Source organism: Dermacentor silvarum, chromosome 8, assembly GCF_013339745.2.
Source record: "Dermacentor silvarum isolate Dsil-2018 chromosome 8, BIME_Dsil_1.4, whole genome shotgun sequence".
Classification (NCBI taxonomy): Eukaryota; Metazoa; Arthropoda; class Arachnida; order Ixodida; family Ixodidae; genus Dermacentor; species Dermacentor silvarum.
In genome coordinates this window covers 39,772,283-39,789,343 of record NC_051161.1, presented here as the reverse complement: position 1 = coordinate 39,789,343, position 17,061 = coordinate 39,772,283, and the positions used below count along the sequence as shown (strand labels likewise).

General features: G+C 47.7%; 1 protein-coding gene across 1 annotated transcript in view; it reads left to right on the top strand.

Annotated features, from left to right (window-relative positions):
- LOC119461062 (SEC14-like protein 2) overlaps window positions 1-16,784 on the top strand; it is a 39,857-nt gene extending 23,073 nt beyond the window's left edge. The window contains exons 9-11 of the mRNA XM_037722240.2: window positions 1,005-1,091; window positions 8,683-9,108; window positions 13,982-16,784. Coding sequence (XP_037578168.1) covers window positions 1,005-1,091; window positions 8,683-9,108; window positions 13,982-14,076 — 608 coding nt within the window. The 3' untranslated portion in view covers window positions 14,077-16,784. The remainder of the gene's footprint in view (window positions 1-1,004; window positions 1,092-8,682; window positions 9,109-13,981) is intronic.
- The last annotated feature ends 277 nt before the right edge of the window (window positions 16,785-17,061 follow it).

The following is a 17,061-nucleotide window of genomic DNA, read 5'->3' as shown; positions in this document are numbered from 1 at the left end:
CCGAGCCATGACGTCACCGCACTGAGCGGAGTGGTTGCCTCGGTTGCGCAGAGGCGGAGCTCAGCCGTGATGTCACTGCGCCGACCCACGGGATATATAGCCCTGCGTCGCCGTCGTGGCGACACAAAAGCCCTGCCGTCTCCGCGCCGAACACATCACCGCGAAGATGGGGCGGCCGAAGAGCGTCACTCCCGAAGAAGAGGAAGCGCGGCGCGAAAGCCGCTACTTGAGAGCGCGTGAGACGACTTCGGCCCGATCCCGAGCATCGCGCCGCCGAAGCGACGGCGAAACGTCGGCGATTCGCAGAAGATCCGGAGTTGCGAGCCCACGAAACCGAGCAAAGGCGTTTGAGCGTCCAGATACTTTAATGACCGAGTGTTCAGTTGCTCTTTGGGCTGTAGATGATTCCGGGGTGATCTCGCGCAAAACGTGGCCGAATTTCGAAACAAAGCCTCGCAAAAACTTTTCCGAAGCGAGATAAAGCTAGGTGGAGTCACCAGCTTCGCTGTTTGCCCTATCTTTGCATCACTAGTGTGAAGCTGCCGCTTTTTTTTTTTTTCATTTGCGTGTGCGGTCCCCCACATTTCATCAGTCATAATAATTCCTAATCTCCGTTTGAGACTTCGAACATGAACGGATAAGGTTGGTTGACTGACGTGCCACAAATGAGTGACAAGATAAAGCTCATCGTCAGCCATATCACCTGGTAAAGGACGCTTCCAATCTTAAAAATAGTGGGATGGTTGAACACACTGTTTTCTTTGGCTTTGCTTATACAGTGCGTCCCTAGATCTTACTTTAGTCGTTGTACTCGAAAAGTGACTTTTTTTTAGTTTTCTTCCCCATAGGTGACGCGACAGTCAGCAGACTCCCCACGTTATCGCCAATCACTCTGTCCGGATTCTGAAACATGTGACCCGCGGCGAGTTTCGCGGCTCATGTGATTGGAGAGCCGTGCTGGCTCCTGATCTAATTACATGTTTTATACATGCCTCTTGTCGCAGTGCCCAGTTTCTTTCCTGTCCTGTGGAAAATCGTGCGGCCGCTTATGACGCAGAGGACGGTGAACAAAGTTGGCATCTACGGCAAAGGTAAATAGATTTCATTTTACCGCATTATTTCATCAAGCGGCCATTTATGTTTTGCCCTGCCTCAGACAGCGCTTCCTTTATGTTGAATCGGCCGCATCTGGCTGGCATTGATAAAATTGAGGAGGCGCTGCGTGAGACAGGGACGCCATCTGGCAATACATCGGGAAACATGAGCTTGTGCAGAGGGTTTCCTTCCTCCATGGCAGAGGGCGCTCGTCGGTGCGCAGTCGGGGAACGTCGTTCGTTGGCGCGCATAGCATGGCATTTTCAGCGCAGCTTAAGAAACTAGGGTCTTTAGAGTTACGTATCTATGTATTTTATATTAAAGGAACACACCTCCTAATACTTACCTAGTGATGTTGCGCCTCAGATATGTGTTATATTTACTTTGTGATCGATAACGTTCACAAGTATGAACAGCCGTACCAGTTTAAGTAGTGTGGGCGGTAAGCAAGTGGTCCAACTTTATCCGGGTGGCTGAATCGGGTGACAGACAGACCAGCAGACAGATAAATATGAGAAAAATTTCCACTGTTTTTAATTTTTACAGGCTTCTGCGCTTGCATATTTTGCACCCACCGGGCTTTTCAAACGTCCGCTTCAGTGAACAAACAACGATATCCATATTTTGACTTCTTTATTATTTTTTTATTGCTTCTATTTGCGCGTTTATTGCTGTGCGTCGGTCTGCATGCTGCACCCCGTACTGCTCCATCACCCTCCTCTCTTTCTATTACCGTAACCTCTTTCACCACCTGTGGAGTAGCTGACGGGAGGCACGCCCATGGTCACCCCTCCACCCTCCACCCCACTTTCGCTTCGATTTTTATGTATTTTTGGGGGGCAACACTTGTAATAGCCCTCGTGCAACACATTTAGGCACTTTCCCTCCCCAAGTGTAGGGTAGCCAACCGGGCACGTCCTTGGTTAACCTCACTACCTTTCCCTCTTCGTTTCTCTCTCTATCTTCTCCTTCCCATATAAAGTTACAAAAACGATAAGAGTGATGATACAGACGATGTGCCGAAACAATCAAAGATTGGGCGCACTCGTAACGAGGTAAATAATTCGCTGAAAAATAAGAAAAATTTTCGTTTTAAGCGAAGCTTTGTAGCTTCACAACTGTCGGCGGCGGCGGCGGTGGTGTCACGTTGAAAAGTGGGCCGATCCTGGTGGTAGTGCAGAAAGTGTCCCAGCTCAATGGCACGTACTCCTGTGGGCTCGGGGACCTGTAACGCGCCCTTGAACTACCCTTGTCACACGTGGGACCTAAATAGACAAAATCACTAGCCCTTTCCCTGTCGTGAAAATGGGGGTAAGCGAAGCTAGCTTGTCGTCCGATTCTAGCGTGAGGGCTTCCGAAGCCCAGGCGAAACGTCAGCGAAGAGCTGCGGACCCCAAGTTGCCGGAGCGCGATGTTGAGGCCAAACGCCTGCGACAGTGTCGTCTTGCCACAAGCTTCTCTTACCCCCCTTTTCTCGGCAGGGGACGGGCTCTGATTTTTTTTGGTGAAAAATAAATGTTTCGTCCATTGGCTTACACGCAAGCGAAGTGGATGAAACGCTTAATTGGATTTTATGTGATTACAGGTTTTAGAATGCATTTGTGGTGCCATAGCCGGGTTTAAAAATGCTATTGTTTTGTGAAGCAGCCCAGAAATTTGCAGTAGCAATGCCACTGCGTATGTAGCGGAGTAACTACAGTTAGCTTATGTGAACCCGTATTACAGCGGCAAAGTTGAGATACATGACGACTGTGGTTAACTCATACTGAAACAGAGCGCACGAAAAACGGGCTACGAAAAAGGACAGGTACAAGCAGTGTATCTGTCCTTTCTGTAATTCTGTTTTTTCACCAACAGTGCGTTTTCTCAATCTTCCTCCTTTTATAAATGCGAAGCATTTCTTGGCTAACGTTTGTCTTTTTGGCAGTATCTATCTATCTAGTCGCCTACGACTTGGTGTTCTCATTGTCATTTCGTTAACTTGGTATGTTCCAAAATTGGCATAGTATGACAAGAGTGTATTACGAACATAAATGATGGATGATGACATGTCATGACATACGTGTCATGTAGGTCATGAAACAGCCGCCTACGTCTTAGTGCTCTCGTGGTCGTTTCATTAACTTGGTAGGGAAACAAAATTGGCATATTATGACAAGAGTGTATGATGAACACGACTGATAGGTCATTACATGCGTGTCATGTAGGTCATAAAACAGCCGCCCAAAGGACAATGACCCAGCGAAAAAAGATTACCACTCAAAAACCACTGAAATGGGTTCGGACGTGGGCACTAAGGGTAGGAAACCCTAAAGGATGATGGTAGAAGTCAAAGTCATGAGCATGACTCAGCAACATGACACTGACTCAACGAAAAGATTTACGCTCAAAAACCACTGGAATGGGTTCGGACATGGACACTAAGTGAAGGAAACACTAAAAGATAATGGCAGAAGTCATAATCATGAGCATGACTCAGCAAAAATGATAATGACAGCGAAAAAAGATTAACACTCAAAAACCAATGGAATGAGTTCGGATGTGGTGCTAAGTGAAGGTAAAGGCTAAATGTTGATGGTAGAAGCCACAGTCATGAGCATGACTAAGGCTTTCGCCTTAAGGCCTTTTAGGCGCAGCTAAAGGGACTCCTGAGGACTCATGCCATGAAAGTCGTGACATGTGTGTCATGTAAATCATGAAACAGCCGCCTACGTCTTGGCACTCTCATGGTCGTTTCGTAAACTTGGTAGGCTCCCCGCACACTGCTTCGCATAACATCGATTCCCACTGGGCGTCGGATCTGCCGGCGTTATTTTGAAGCGACATACACACCTCAAAACGTCAGTGCTGCTTTCATCCGTTCACTTCTGGACGCCACCTCCCGACGACTGCACACTGCTGCGCCAGCTACGCTATCTGCACCAACACATGGCCTTCGAGGCCATCGGCATGTCGTGGGCAATCCGCCACCACTCCGCTAGAAATCTCGAAGGCCATAATCGACGATGCTTTGGCATAGGACGCCATCGTTAGAGGGCGGCACTCGGCAACGCAGTAGAAGTTCTATGGCGGTCACGCATTTTTTTTTTTCAGCTACTTCGGGTGCTGGTAAACGGGAAGGATACGACACTATCATGTCAAGCATTAGTTTTCATACGCCCTAACTCACTCGAATGCTTCTTGACGCAGAATGTATTTTTTTTTTATTCTGACGTGGATAACTTCCGCAAGGATGTCGTGGCCGTTGTCAACATCCACAGGGAGCTATAAATTTGAACAAAACTAATTTAATCTTTTCAACGTGCCTATGCGAGCCGCATTTCCTACGAAGCGTGTATTGCGTTTCCTACTTTGCCTAATTCCCCTCAACTGTTGTTAATTTTCTCTGAAGCCTGTTCTTGCATTCCCCTTCTCCCTTCCCCCACTGTATAGGGTAGCCAATTGGGCTCAGTCCTGGTTAACCTCCGTGCCTTTCATTAATAATTTTCTCTCTCTTCCTAACTTGCATTCAACAAACTGGAATCAATCAATCAGTCAATCAATCAACCAGCCAATCAATGAATCAAGCAAGCAATCAGTCAAGCAATTAATAAATAAACTGTGCTTTGAAATTGATGCAAGAGTGACCGTCTTGCATGCTTTTTGGATTAACCACAGCAGAACAGCACATGAAACCGTTGTGGGACGAGTTGGAAGGAATGAGTGTAGCGTGGCGAGGAAATTACGGTTTTGCATTGGCTTCGTATTGTAATTCTTGGCAAAGCGTGAGTGAAAAGTGCATTGAGGGTGATTCTAAATTTAAGGATTTACAGGACGAAGTATATTAGAGTATGCGGGAGGCAAAGCACAACACCACACTCAATTCAAATTAAATTATGCGTTTGATGCGAACAAAGCAGGCAACGTCGCTACTTGTTACGGCGGACTCTTTTCCGCCCACCGGCTGCTCGATTTCTCTGTCTCAAATTATGTACGCGATTTCGCCATTTCCTGCTGCAGCACAGCAGAGCGAATGCTAATCTGGTTAATCTCTCTGCCTTTCCCAATCCTACGCTCTATCTCCCTCTCACGCGCGTCCTATGGCCCTCTTCCGACCTCGCATTCGTCGCGCATATTGATTAATTGAATGAATAATGTGTTTAGAATGAAGCCGAATTTTCGCTATCAGAGATCGTTCGACAAAATGCTCTGGACTAATTATGGCCACGTGAAATTCTTTATAACGTGCACTAAAAATCGGTATACAAGTGTTTTCTGAATTCCGCTTTCATGAGATTTCGGCTATCGCGACCTCGACTAGAGTAGCCGACCTGGTTGTCAGCAGGAAAAAAAAAACAGTAATAATAACAATAAACAATATCTGTAGCCACGGAGCCATCGCAGCCATCGCAGATATGTCCTAGCTTAACGATTGTGCGAAATTTGTCTGTTGTAAATTCCCACAATTGCCAATGCATAATTTTTGTCACACTAAGTTTGATACCTTAAATTTGGTATTGAAGCTAGGGAATCTTAACGCTAAGCCAATAGCAGTGTTTTTGACACGCTGGAGCTAGTTTTGAAACATGGACAGTTAAGAAAATAAATAACAATATAATTACTGTGATAATTAATTTCTTACTCAAGTTTGTTTCAAGTTTATTGTTTTTTTTTTTTTTTTCCATACGAATGCACTCTCCATGGTCAGAAACAACGGTTAACAAGTGGTTTTAACTTTTGTTGATGTGGAATCGTATTCCGGCTCTGTGTAGTTGATACAGCTCGGAGTCCTCACTTCACCCATGAACGCTTTCGTGATGTATCTCCTTCGGCATCGCACTGAATAGGTCGGAACAATAAGACGATTTAGGTGCAGTACACTGCTTCGATATCATGTCGCATATAGGATTGATGAGCGGTAAACGTTTTGCTTGACATGCTCCTCAGCCACTGAGACGCGCGCCAGCAATGACGTCACTAATTTTGCAACGTTTGTCACTAAATCAAACGTCTACAACACTAGTGACGTCATCGCTGACACGTGTCTGAATTGACAGCCAATAGAGAGAGAGAGAGAAAGAGAGAAAGGCAAAGGAAAGACAGGGAGGTTAGTCAGAGAATATATCCGGTTACCTACCCTGTACCGCGTCTATAGACGTCTTATAGGCTACAAGACGTCTTTTTTTCGTCGTTTCCCTGTCAGACTTACCTCTTTACATAAACACAAACGATAGATTCACCACAAAGCACAATTTAATTATAAGCCATAAGTCCAAAGAGAGCTTAAAAACAGTGCATAGACTGTGGCGAGTGTGCAGAATTCATTGCAAATGTGTGTTGTACCTTTCAGTGGACTGACAAAATAAAATGTCTCAAAAGATAGCGCGTGAATGCCCCCCCCCCCCCCCTCCCCCGGCCTTATTTTCCTTTTTTTTTCTTAAATATCACGGTTAGATGATTTGCTGAAAGCAGAATCTTGAGGAGAACAGGAACTCGAGGTGAACAGCAACCACACTGAAATGTCTGGGGGATTTGGTGTAGCCCTTGCAATCCTACTACTGGGGGCCTTGGTATGGGACTGCGTTCCTTGCGAGATAGTTCAATAACCGTGCTGTTAGAGCTGGAGGTTGGTTGCAGGCCCCTGTTACGCCCGGCAAGTTGCGCGGGTCGTCAACACCCTCATGCACCTACCGGTGCAGTGAAATGTGCCATGGTGAGCATAAGTGGTTCTAGTCTAGTGGGCAGCCCGAAATTGCAAATGGTAACGCTGTGATGGCGTCGCTTGCATAAGGAGAAAGTGACCGTCTCCTCATTCCATGTATGTAGAGCAAACGCGCCTTCTTCCAACGAGCGAGAGGCCGTGGGGGAGGGGGAGGGAAGGAGGCGACGTTTAGCTGCGGCACGCAGTGCCTATTTATATCAGAGGCTCCGGCAACAGTCACCAACGCCGCACGCATTTTGAGCGAACGCGGGCAAAACGCCGATGGCGTCGACAACAGTTCTGCGTGTTGTTGCTATCAAAGCCGCTCACCTTACTTCGTATGACATTGCTGTGTTGCTATCGCATTCATTGCTTCGCCCTTAGGGCGAAACTGTGACATTTTTTATTGCGATAGCAATTATATGGACACTTGAACCGGATTTCTGCCGTCGGCGTCGCCGTCGTCGTCGCCGTCGTCGTCGCCGTCGTCGTCGTCGCCGTCGTCGCCGTCGTCGTCGTCGTCGCCGTCGTCGTCGCCGTCGCCGTCGCCGTCGCCGTGAGGTTCTCTATAGATAAAATCTTCGCCGCGCGCCGTATGAGAGCGAACGCACTCAATCTCCCACGCGCAAGCAAGGAAGCAGGAAGCCAGCGCCGGAGGGAGCAGGGGGGGGGGGGCGCACTTCTCTGCCAACAACCGCGCTCGTCGCTCGCTCGCACCGTCTCTTATCTCCACGCGGCTCTGACCTTTAAGCGCCGGCGCATTCAGTTTCCGTTGAAGCGATAGACCGCACGTACCTTCGCCCGCTGCGGCGTATGCTTGCTGCCAGCGTTTTGACAGTCGTTGTCTGCTGTCATTCAGTGTGATCTCTTCGTGTTTGTGCGCGCTCACACCACGCTTGTTCATTCAGTTCGTAATAGTCGGGCCACATTTTCCAACGCACGCTACACACGCAATGCTGCCCGGATCGGCAGTGCAGCGCTACAGGTGTGTCCCTTCGCACGCGCGCTGCCACGGGAAGCGCTTCTCATCAACACCACCGTTTCACACGCGCCTTGTCGTGGTCATCGAGTCTCTCTTCATGTCGGTCTACTTACGCCGCAGCACACCTGCTTATTATTCTTGTAGAAACCACCTTTATTTGCTTAAACACGGAGATGAAATTGCAACATCGTGTGCTGGTTTGTCATGTTGGTGCCTCATCATGAATTTTCATGTTACTCTCTCGGTATATACGAAGTACACTACACGTGTGCTCTTCGTCGTCTGTAACAGCAGAATCGTTCAAGTGCAACTTGTGTCCATTTTCACGAAATCGGGTGGCAGGATTATGCTTAAAAACAGCTTTCATACACTTTCGCATGCATCTTACCTTAAATCGGGGATGAATATCCCGCCTTATCGTTTCCGGGGTAATCCTGAAAGCGATCGAAGGTAATGTGCATTACACACGGGTCGCACGAGAATGTACTGCCAGCATAAATTCAAAGGCGAACAATTACGCAATTACTTCCTTGCGTTGTTCCGTTTCCAGATTCACCTGCATTTGTAACTGTGGCTTCATTCAGACACCCCAAACGTACAACGAGGGGTGTCCAAAACCCAACGTCTATGACGTGTTTGTGGCTCTCGAAATCGCTTCCTCCGCATGCAACCAGCAAAGGCATAGCTTCCACGACCTGCACCGGTTTATCCAGAGGGCTCTTATCACTGGCGCGTCGATTTGGACACCGCCTATTCGAACAACTCCATGCTTCGAAACCGGCCACCTACAGAACGATTACACGTCGCACTTCCACGCAATTACGCGTAACAGGCGTTGCGATAGCATTTCAATTTAGGCTGTTTGTACATTCTAGTGGGTACTTTTGACGAGCCCGCGACTGATGCGTATCGCCCGCGCTTGCAGACGGCTGGAAGGCCGCCATAGCCGAGTGCATGGACGTGTCCAAGCTGCCGGCCCAATGGGGAGGCACCCTGAAGGGACCGGACGGTGACCCGCGCTGCCCGCACCTGGTGTGTCCCGGCGGCGAGGTGCCGGAGGAGTACCACGGCGAGCTCATCTCCAAGCGGCTCTGGGGCCGCGAAGGCGTGCAGCAGTTCTGCGTCGATCGGCGCGGTCGCTACGAGATGCCCGTGGCCGTGGACCAGGCCGGCTGCCGGATCCGGTGGACCTTCCAGACGGCCAAGGGAGAGCTGGCCTTCGGAGTTCGCTTCCAGCCACCGGCAGGTGGCGGAGGAGGCGTGGAGGAGCAGCTGCTCGAGGTGCATCGGGTGCCCTCCTGCAGCCTGGTGCCCGAGCATGGGTCGCATGTCTGTACAAAGCCCGGAACGTGTAAGTGATCCTGTCCTTTCAGGGAAGTCACAGGTGTACAAAAGCCGCAGTAATGTTTAACTTCAGAGCGTCCTCTCTGGCTTTGGGGATGGGTTTGATTTGATTTAGTTATTTAATATGAATTGGAGGTGATGGCAACAAGCACAATTTGTCGCTGGCTTCTCCACAACTGTAAACTGTTGAAGAAATGAAGGATGACGATCGGTGTAGTGAAACATTTCAATTATATAGCACTTTCTTTCTTTCAAAATTGCAGTCACAATAGCCTCTTAACAACGTCTAAAGCGGCAACCACTCATGCACATTTTATTAGTGTAGGAAGGGTCATAAGTGTCTTGAGGCAAGTTTTCTGTAATTTTATAATGCCTTCATTTGTATCGGGCGACCAAATCAAGTGTCCAGATGGGCAGGAAATGCTCACAGTCGGGAATTTGTAAGCGGTCTTGTCACTCTAGGCTTCTCATGGGTGCAACGCAGCTTGCTGACGGCATACGTAATAAAAGTGCCCCCCCCCCCCCCCCCCTCCCTCCATATTCCTGAAGCCTCGATTCCGAGGCTTTCCAACCATAAGAACTGATTATATAGTTCACCCTTGCAATAGGCTGGCAAGCGGCTCTCATAGAACCGTTGTTGTGCATGGTTACGAAAGCTGCCCTATTACTCTATGGCACAGGTCTCTGCAGTCTGGCCAGACGTATACTTGGAGGAGGGCTCACGAGACTCGCGATTACCACAACTTGCTATGCTTTTCGTGTGCGTAGGCTGAAATGATAAAAACGAGATATCCATAGGCCAGTCGGTGGCAGCGTTATGTAGAAAAGTAAAAAAAAAAGAATAATTATGTGAAGAGAAGAGCGCGCTAGTTTTGGGAGCAGATTTTTTTACGTCGCGCGACAAGTGGTATACAAAATCACGCCCTGACATAATTTCCCGTGTTTTGTTTTTCCTAAGCGGAAGGTGCAGTCTGTCTAAAGTTTCGAAACCGCTGCGCGCGTGACATCATCTGTCGGCAGGGTGCGTACTGTGCCACCGCTAAAGCATTAATTGCTTTAAATTTCACACTTCTCACGGTTTTTTTTGTTTTTTTTTTGTTTCGGAGTGCCAGACTTGTTAGAGGTGTCGTGCAACAGTGCCCATCGGCTGATAGGGGGGTGGAACAAAAATTCAGCCAGTTCCACGAAGTGAAATCTGTTGAAACAGCGGAGTTGTGGTCATTATGTTTCTGCGATTGTCACGTATCTTTCTTTTTTTCGCTGTGGTAGTCTTCGTTTTAGACCGAAGGAACAACCACATCTCCGCTGTTTCGAGTTTTCACTTCGTGGCAACGTGTTCTGGACGGCGCTCTTGCTTCGTGGCCGATCGACGCCGCTCGCGCCGAGCGGCGTCCATCGTGCGAAGAGCGCGCGGCGCAAACACCTGCTAATATACCCCGGCGCCTCTCCTCCTCCTACCCGGCGCGCGGTCCGATTGGTCGGTCCTCTCCTCCCGGCGAGTTGGTCACGTGAACTCTCCGGCTCTGCTCCTGCGTGACGGCGCCGTCATCGACGGCGCACGCTCGACTAAGAACAGCTCCGCTGTTAAAAGTTTTGACGGATACTGCACACGTGCATTTTCTCTGAGGTATATGACGGCGAGGCAGTGCGTGGCGGAAATTATGCACAGACTGCTAAGCATAAGATCGAGGCCTCGATTTCCAGCCGCTCTCTGGTGAGGGCGGAATGCAGAAATGCTGGTGTGCTTTCATTAAGGTGCACGTGGTATTAAGGAAACTAGTGGTAAAAATTGATATGGAACCACCTACGGCGGCCCCGCAGATGTACTGATGGCCAAATCTGTTCTCTACGAAATTACCCAATGAAACAATGACGCCTAAATATCCTCAGCGCAACAAATATGCGCCTTCAAGCACATAATTCTTCTATTAAAGCGAAGCTTCTTGTTCTTTTTTTCTTGTATTTTGTCGCCTGTGCCGAGTAAAGTGGACTGATCCTGGGGACAGTGCGATAGCGAACTGGGCCAATTCAGGAGATGGTGTGATTAAAAATTTACCGATCCCGAAAGCAGCAGTGTAATCCGCCGTGGCGTGGGTCACGTGGGTCGCTCAAAGAGCGGTGGTGGGGTGTTCTGTGGGTCTTTCCGGGAAGACACGCAATCGCTATGCTGCAAAACGCGTTGCAGAAAGTGAACGGTCTTATAGCATTCTATGAGCCGTTTCACGAAAGCTTTGCTTCACATAGATACCAACATAGGTACGTTGGATCTGTACATTTTTTAACGACTGATAGTATTTAAGGTGGCGCTTGAAATACGAGTAGATGCGTCGAGAAAAGCCCGCTAAATAAACGTCTTTGATACCGAAACTAGAACAAACACTATCATTAACACTCGCTGATAACCTTGAAGAAGCCATAACGAGAAGCACCGTGGATGCTTGGCATGAGCTCCAAGATTGGGTGACGCCCGAAGTGCCCCGAAAAAAGCTCTGAGCACATAGTCGGGGTTTGTGTTATATCCACTAACCACCAGCTCCACGCGTCTTGTGCTTAAGTACTAGTTAAAGGCTGTTACTAAGAAAATTAGGCAGTTATCAGCCCTGCAGCGTTACCAAAATCGCTTCAATAGTATATATTTCTCAATTATAATTAATTTAGCGAGTGAAATTCTGCTGCAGTTGAGCTTTCAGCATTTCGAAGTTCTCACAGCGGGTGTATTCTGCTATGGAAACTCACAGCCTTTCGGCGGCATTAACTATAGATGTCAAGGGTATGGTCACGCAGAGTGTTCATGCTCGGCATACCAACATATTCTGAAACAGCAAAGACGTCTTACTGCGATAGCAATTATATGGACAATCCAGTCAAACTTTCGCCGTCGCCGAGATCTTTCGTATATATTTATGCATATGAACACCACATGTTTATATATGCCGCTTATGCAAGGTAGATGCTATAATATTCAACCGTCAAAGTTGCTCAAAGAAGGTATTGTCTTCATGACTGAATTATTCCTCAGCAGTTTTGAATATTACAGCGCGCAAACATGAGATATTTCATTCACAGCGAGTGCTTTTTATCTTAAATCTTCTCTGTATATTAAAAATTTCAAAACGTTGTTAGGGCTCACGATCATACAATCATGTAATTTCACTGGCGCTGCTCTTTACGGGCAGTGCAATGGCGCTTGTGCGATGCAATTACAAGCCTAGACGGTGTTTTAAAGCTTGCAAGGGTGCCAGAAATTTTAGCGCACTCTTGTGTATCACATCCGCTTATAGTGCATATAGTTAGAACACCGTCCAAGGAGTTCAAGCGCAGCGCTAAGCCTTGCTACCGCTGTCAGTGCTTCGCCCTTGGGGCGAAACTTCCAATCTTTTGCAAGCTTTCTCATTATGGGGTTGTGCGATAATTTGTATAAGTTGTGTCTCGATGCTTTGGCACCCTATGGGCGGATGGGGATACAGATGGGCTTTATCAGCATGCCCTTTCAGGTACGCCAGGCCGGGGTACGCTTGTACCCTTTTGAACCAGTGGGTGCCCGGCGGCGGTGGGAATTGAACCCACAGCCTCCCGCAGCCGAGGCGGGCGTTCTACCACTAGGCCACGGCTGGTGCCATTATGTTCATTATTTTTTTACCTTTCAGCTACGCCTATTCTCACCTCTTGAAATTCCTGGTTTGTGCCAACAAGCCACATCGAATCTCCATGTGTATTATTGCCCTAAAATTATAATGTTACTCCCACTCTCTATTTGAATCATCGTTCTTGCAGCCGTCTTTAAATATTCTCCACCGCATATTCGATTACCAAAGCTCCACTATCTTTAGAACCCAAGGCCTCGGGTCGAGTGAAGTCTAGGTTGTTTACTCCTGGATGATTACTGCGAATTCCAACACTACACGCTCGTTAGTTTCTGTGATATTTCTGCAGGCTGTGTATGAATATCGTCGTCAGCAAATTATCAACCTCGTTCTCACACTGATGTGACTTCAAGCAGTATAGAGCACAACAGGTTTTGCTTGTTTTGCTTTGAGGAGCTTCACAGTGGCTCCTGAAAAATGCATTACACGTCACATTCAATGTGTGATTCGAATTGTGATACGTACATCCGCAATATCTTTGCATGTATAGGCGACCGGGTTTCCACAGCAAGATATAGTAATACCGGGTTCTGCTGCATCATATATATTTCTGTGTCCTTCCTGAGTGTCACAGCTGAGTACGGCAACCCACGTCTCCACAATGTACAATGTGTTTATTTGCGTTATCTTGTCTACTATTTTTGGATTTTCCTTTTTATGCGAAACTCTTTGCGTCTCCCTGTCTGTGTTTGTGCGTATGTGTCCTTCACCATTATTGCTCGTAGTTATGTCTCAAGTGTTCCTGAATCGTGACCTTCAATATTGCTCCTGGCCAGTTTAGTAAACTTTAATGATTGATTGATTGATTGATTGATTGACTGATTGACTCACTGGCTGCTCTTGCCGTGTTAAACGAAAGTTGAGGCAGCCTGGTTGCACTGAAGAACGATAAACACTGACGATAGGAGAAGCACTTGTCAGAGTTTCAGTGCTGAGAGAGAGAAGAAAGTAAAGGCTGGAGGTTCAATGTGCTTTGAATCTTTGCGATGTTTGTGCTCCATCAGCTCTGTTCGTTGTTCTTTAATGTTTTCTGAGAAATATATTCATTTTGTGATGATACTAACTTATATGTGTACTCTTGGTCAATATGAAGGGGTCACAAACTTAAGTAGGCTTAGGTGCACCTTTGATTTTTACTATTGTGTACACTCTGGTTAGGGATTCCTTCTGCTTCCTTTCTTTATCTTATTCTTATAAAACGGTGACGTTCAATTGGCGCGTTCCTTCTCCTTGCAGATGTGCTGCAGTTCGACAATTCGTTTAGCTGGATGAGCAGCAAGGAGGTGGCATACGAGATCCAGGTCGTGCCGCCACCACCACCCGCCAGCTGATGTGGCGGACGCGGGGAGGAAAAACCCCAGCGTTTTGTACGAATACCGCGAGAGGGCATAGTCCTCCACTGAGGTCATTCAGCCGCAGCGGTATAAACACGAGCTTTTCCTCACTTGTTTATGAATATTGTTGCGAGCGTACCTGTGGCCTGCTTTACTAACACTCGACATTCAGTTTTCATGTGCCTGCGTGGCAAATCTTCATATATGGCAAATAATTGTTCAAATAAGCAGTTGAACTTGTCACGAAATGTACATCAGTGTAATAAATGAACGACGATTCATTAGTGTATGTATGCCGTCAATCTAGGTAATATTTACACTCGAATGATAATTTCCGGTGGTTAATCCGGGCCTCCGAGTCGAATTGCAAGACGCCCCAGATCCGAGTAAGAGAAAGCATGCACCGACCGAACGGCAGATCACCTTGCGGAGCAGTATCAGGGTTAAGGAAGTGAGGGCCGAGGGGAACTTTCAGTGACGGCCTATTGAACGCCGAGCTTCACATATCACTGTAGTATCACGGTGAGCAAGAACACAAGCCAGACAATATCTATCTATCTATCTATCTATCTATCTATCTATCTATCTATCTATCTATCTATCTATCTATCTATCTATCTATCTATCTATCTATCTATCTATCTATCTATCTATCTATCTATCTATCTATCTATCTATATATATATATATATATATATATATATATATGCGTGGATCTGCTATCGCGAACACCAGAGAGCAGCGGAGCTGGGGAAAGCCTAGTAAAGTAGTGGCAAATCACACACTTAGTCTAACTTTTGCTGGGCTTCTCCCATCTCCGCTGGTCTCTGGTGTTTGCGGTAGCAGAGCCAAGCATAATTTTTTTTTCCACTGCGAGAAAGAGGACCGCCGAAGCGAGCGCCCATTAGCACCGTTAGTCCCAAGTCGTTGCATGTTGTGAAAGTTCCTGAGCTCCCGCAACCCAGGATCTTCCAGTCTCCTCTGCTTCCTGGCGCTCAGGATTTCTTTGCGATGTTCTGCGTAGGATCGCGATGAATTCAACCGGCCACGTTCATGAGCCTCCGGATATAGATTTCTTGGCTTACGCGAACTCTCGGCTTCCCTCAGTCTAAACTCGGGATGTTCTGCGACGCTTGGTTTCAGCTTCCCCAGCTGTCACTTCAGTCTTTCGGAAGCGACGAGTGTCCAGTTTTCTGGTCGAAACCCGCCGAGCCACCACCAGAGGCATCGGCTGCAGTCACGGACACCAGGTGCGTTCGGCGCGAACGCGGGGAAACGCGGTCGGCGTCGGCAGCAGCTCTACGCGTCCCTCTACCACCTGCCTCACTGTTCCTATCCACCTCGCAGCCTCTTAGCTGCGCGATGCTATTTTTATACTCTGATTTCACTCTCTCTCAGCTCTCTCTCCCTCAGCTCGGTGAAGCTGTGGACGACGGAATGATCATTATAGCGAGGTTCTAACAGCTCCGCTGTGAAATGGTGGGCTACGAAAGCGACTGCTGCAGTGGCCGTCATTTGCGAGACTGTACTACGTCAGCAGAGCAAGTTTTCACCTCTCGATAAGGTGCTGTCACTGCTTGCCTTTGGACTCAAGTCAAGAACTGAAGGTGCCGCTAACAAATGCTAACGTTGCCGCTCTGCCATTGTCGACGTGGGGCACACAAAGCACGACCCAGCACAATTACGAAACCGCCTAAACCACATAAACGGCCGAGCCGACACCGGCAAAAGGCGCGCTGGCGGAAGCTGCATAGCGCTCGCGTGACCGGAAACCGGGCGGATCTCGCAATTGCTCCGACGTCATCGGTGGGAGCATTTCTGGGTGCTCCAAGTCGGATTTCGGCGATCTGAAAGAACCAAGCAAATGTATAGTTGGAGCGCCCTTTTTCGACCACTCGAACTAGTTGACTACTCTGGAGCGCTCCGAAACGACCACCCGAAGATGCCATAAGAATACTACACTTATTGGGGCGTACCTTTGTCCCCCCAAAATAATCGTCATCTATCTTGCGCACCTCGCCTTTCTTTAACGCTGTGCGACCGCTACTTCCAGGTCCCGAATGGCACGCGCGTTACCAGAGTGACAGAATTCTTGACCGGATAGTAGCGAACAGATAGTTTTCAAGACAGGAAACATAAGTTAGACAGATGACGATTACAGTTGGGGAACAAAGGTAGGCCCAAAACTGTTTTTAAAGCGTAGACAAGAACAGTCACTGGAAGTAAATTCTTTTGACGTTGCGCTCAATACATCATTTGAGAGGCTTAGATAATCCAAAATCCTAATATTCACACGTTTGCACGCCGCACGTCAGAGGCATTTTAACGTGGAAATTCTCCGTAGAATATATACTCTTAAAATGAAAAAGAAATACTGTCATCCACCCAATAGTAACCCGAAACTACAAATGAAAACCCGGACGGGTTTCGGTTCATGAAACGTTTACGTGAAATTTTCTCCACTTTGCAGGCTGCCGCTGAACAGATTTGGCTTACTCTGCATGTACCCGCCCACTTATTTCAAGGCGGTGAATGTTGCATCTTGGATGTATTCCATGGAATAGACTGGCTTGCAGCATTTCTTTCAGTGCACTTTGCTTACGACACTGGCAGACGATGCCCGCTTGCGGAAAACGAGCCATACCGAAAATATGGTACTATGCGCTACTTCCCGTCCTGTCGGTCAACCAATAAATGTTTCTTTTTTCGCAAATGGTCTTCAAACGAAGTTTTGTTTGCCTACCCATATATATATATATATATATATATATATATATATATATATATATATATATATATATATATGTATATGAAGTTGCTGTCCAGCATGATTTTTCTGTACCGGGCAGAGTGGAAAGCGGCACCGGATTCACTGCGAACCGAGGTGGCGGACGTGAGCTGTAACACACACACACCACACACACACACACACACACACACACACCACACACCACACACACACACACACACACACACACACAC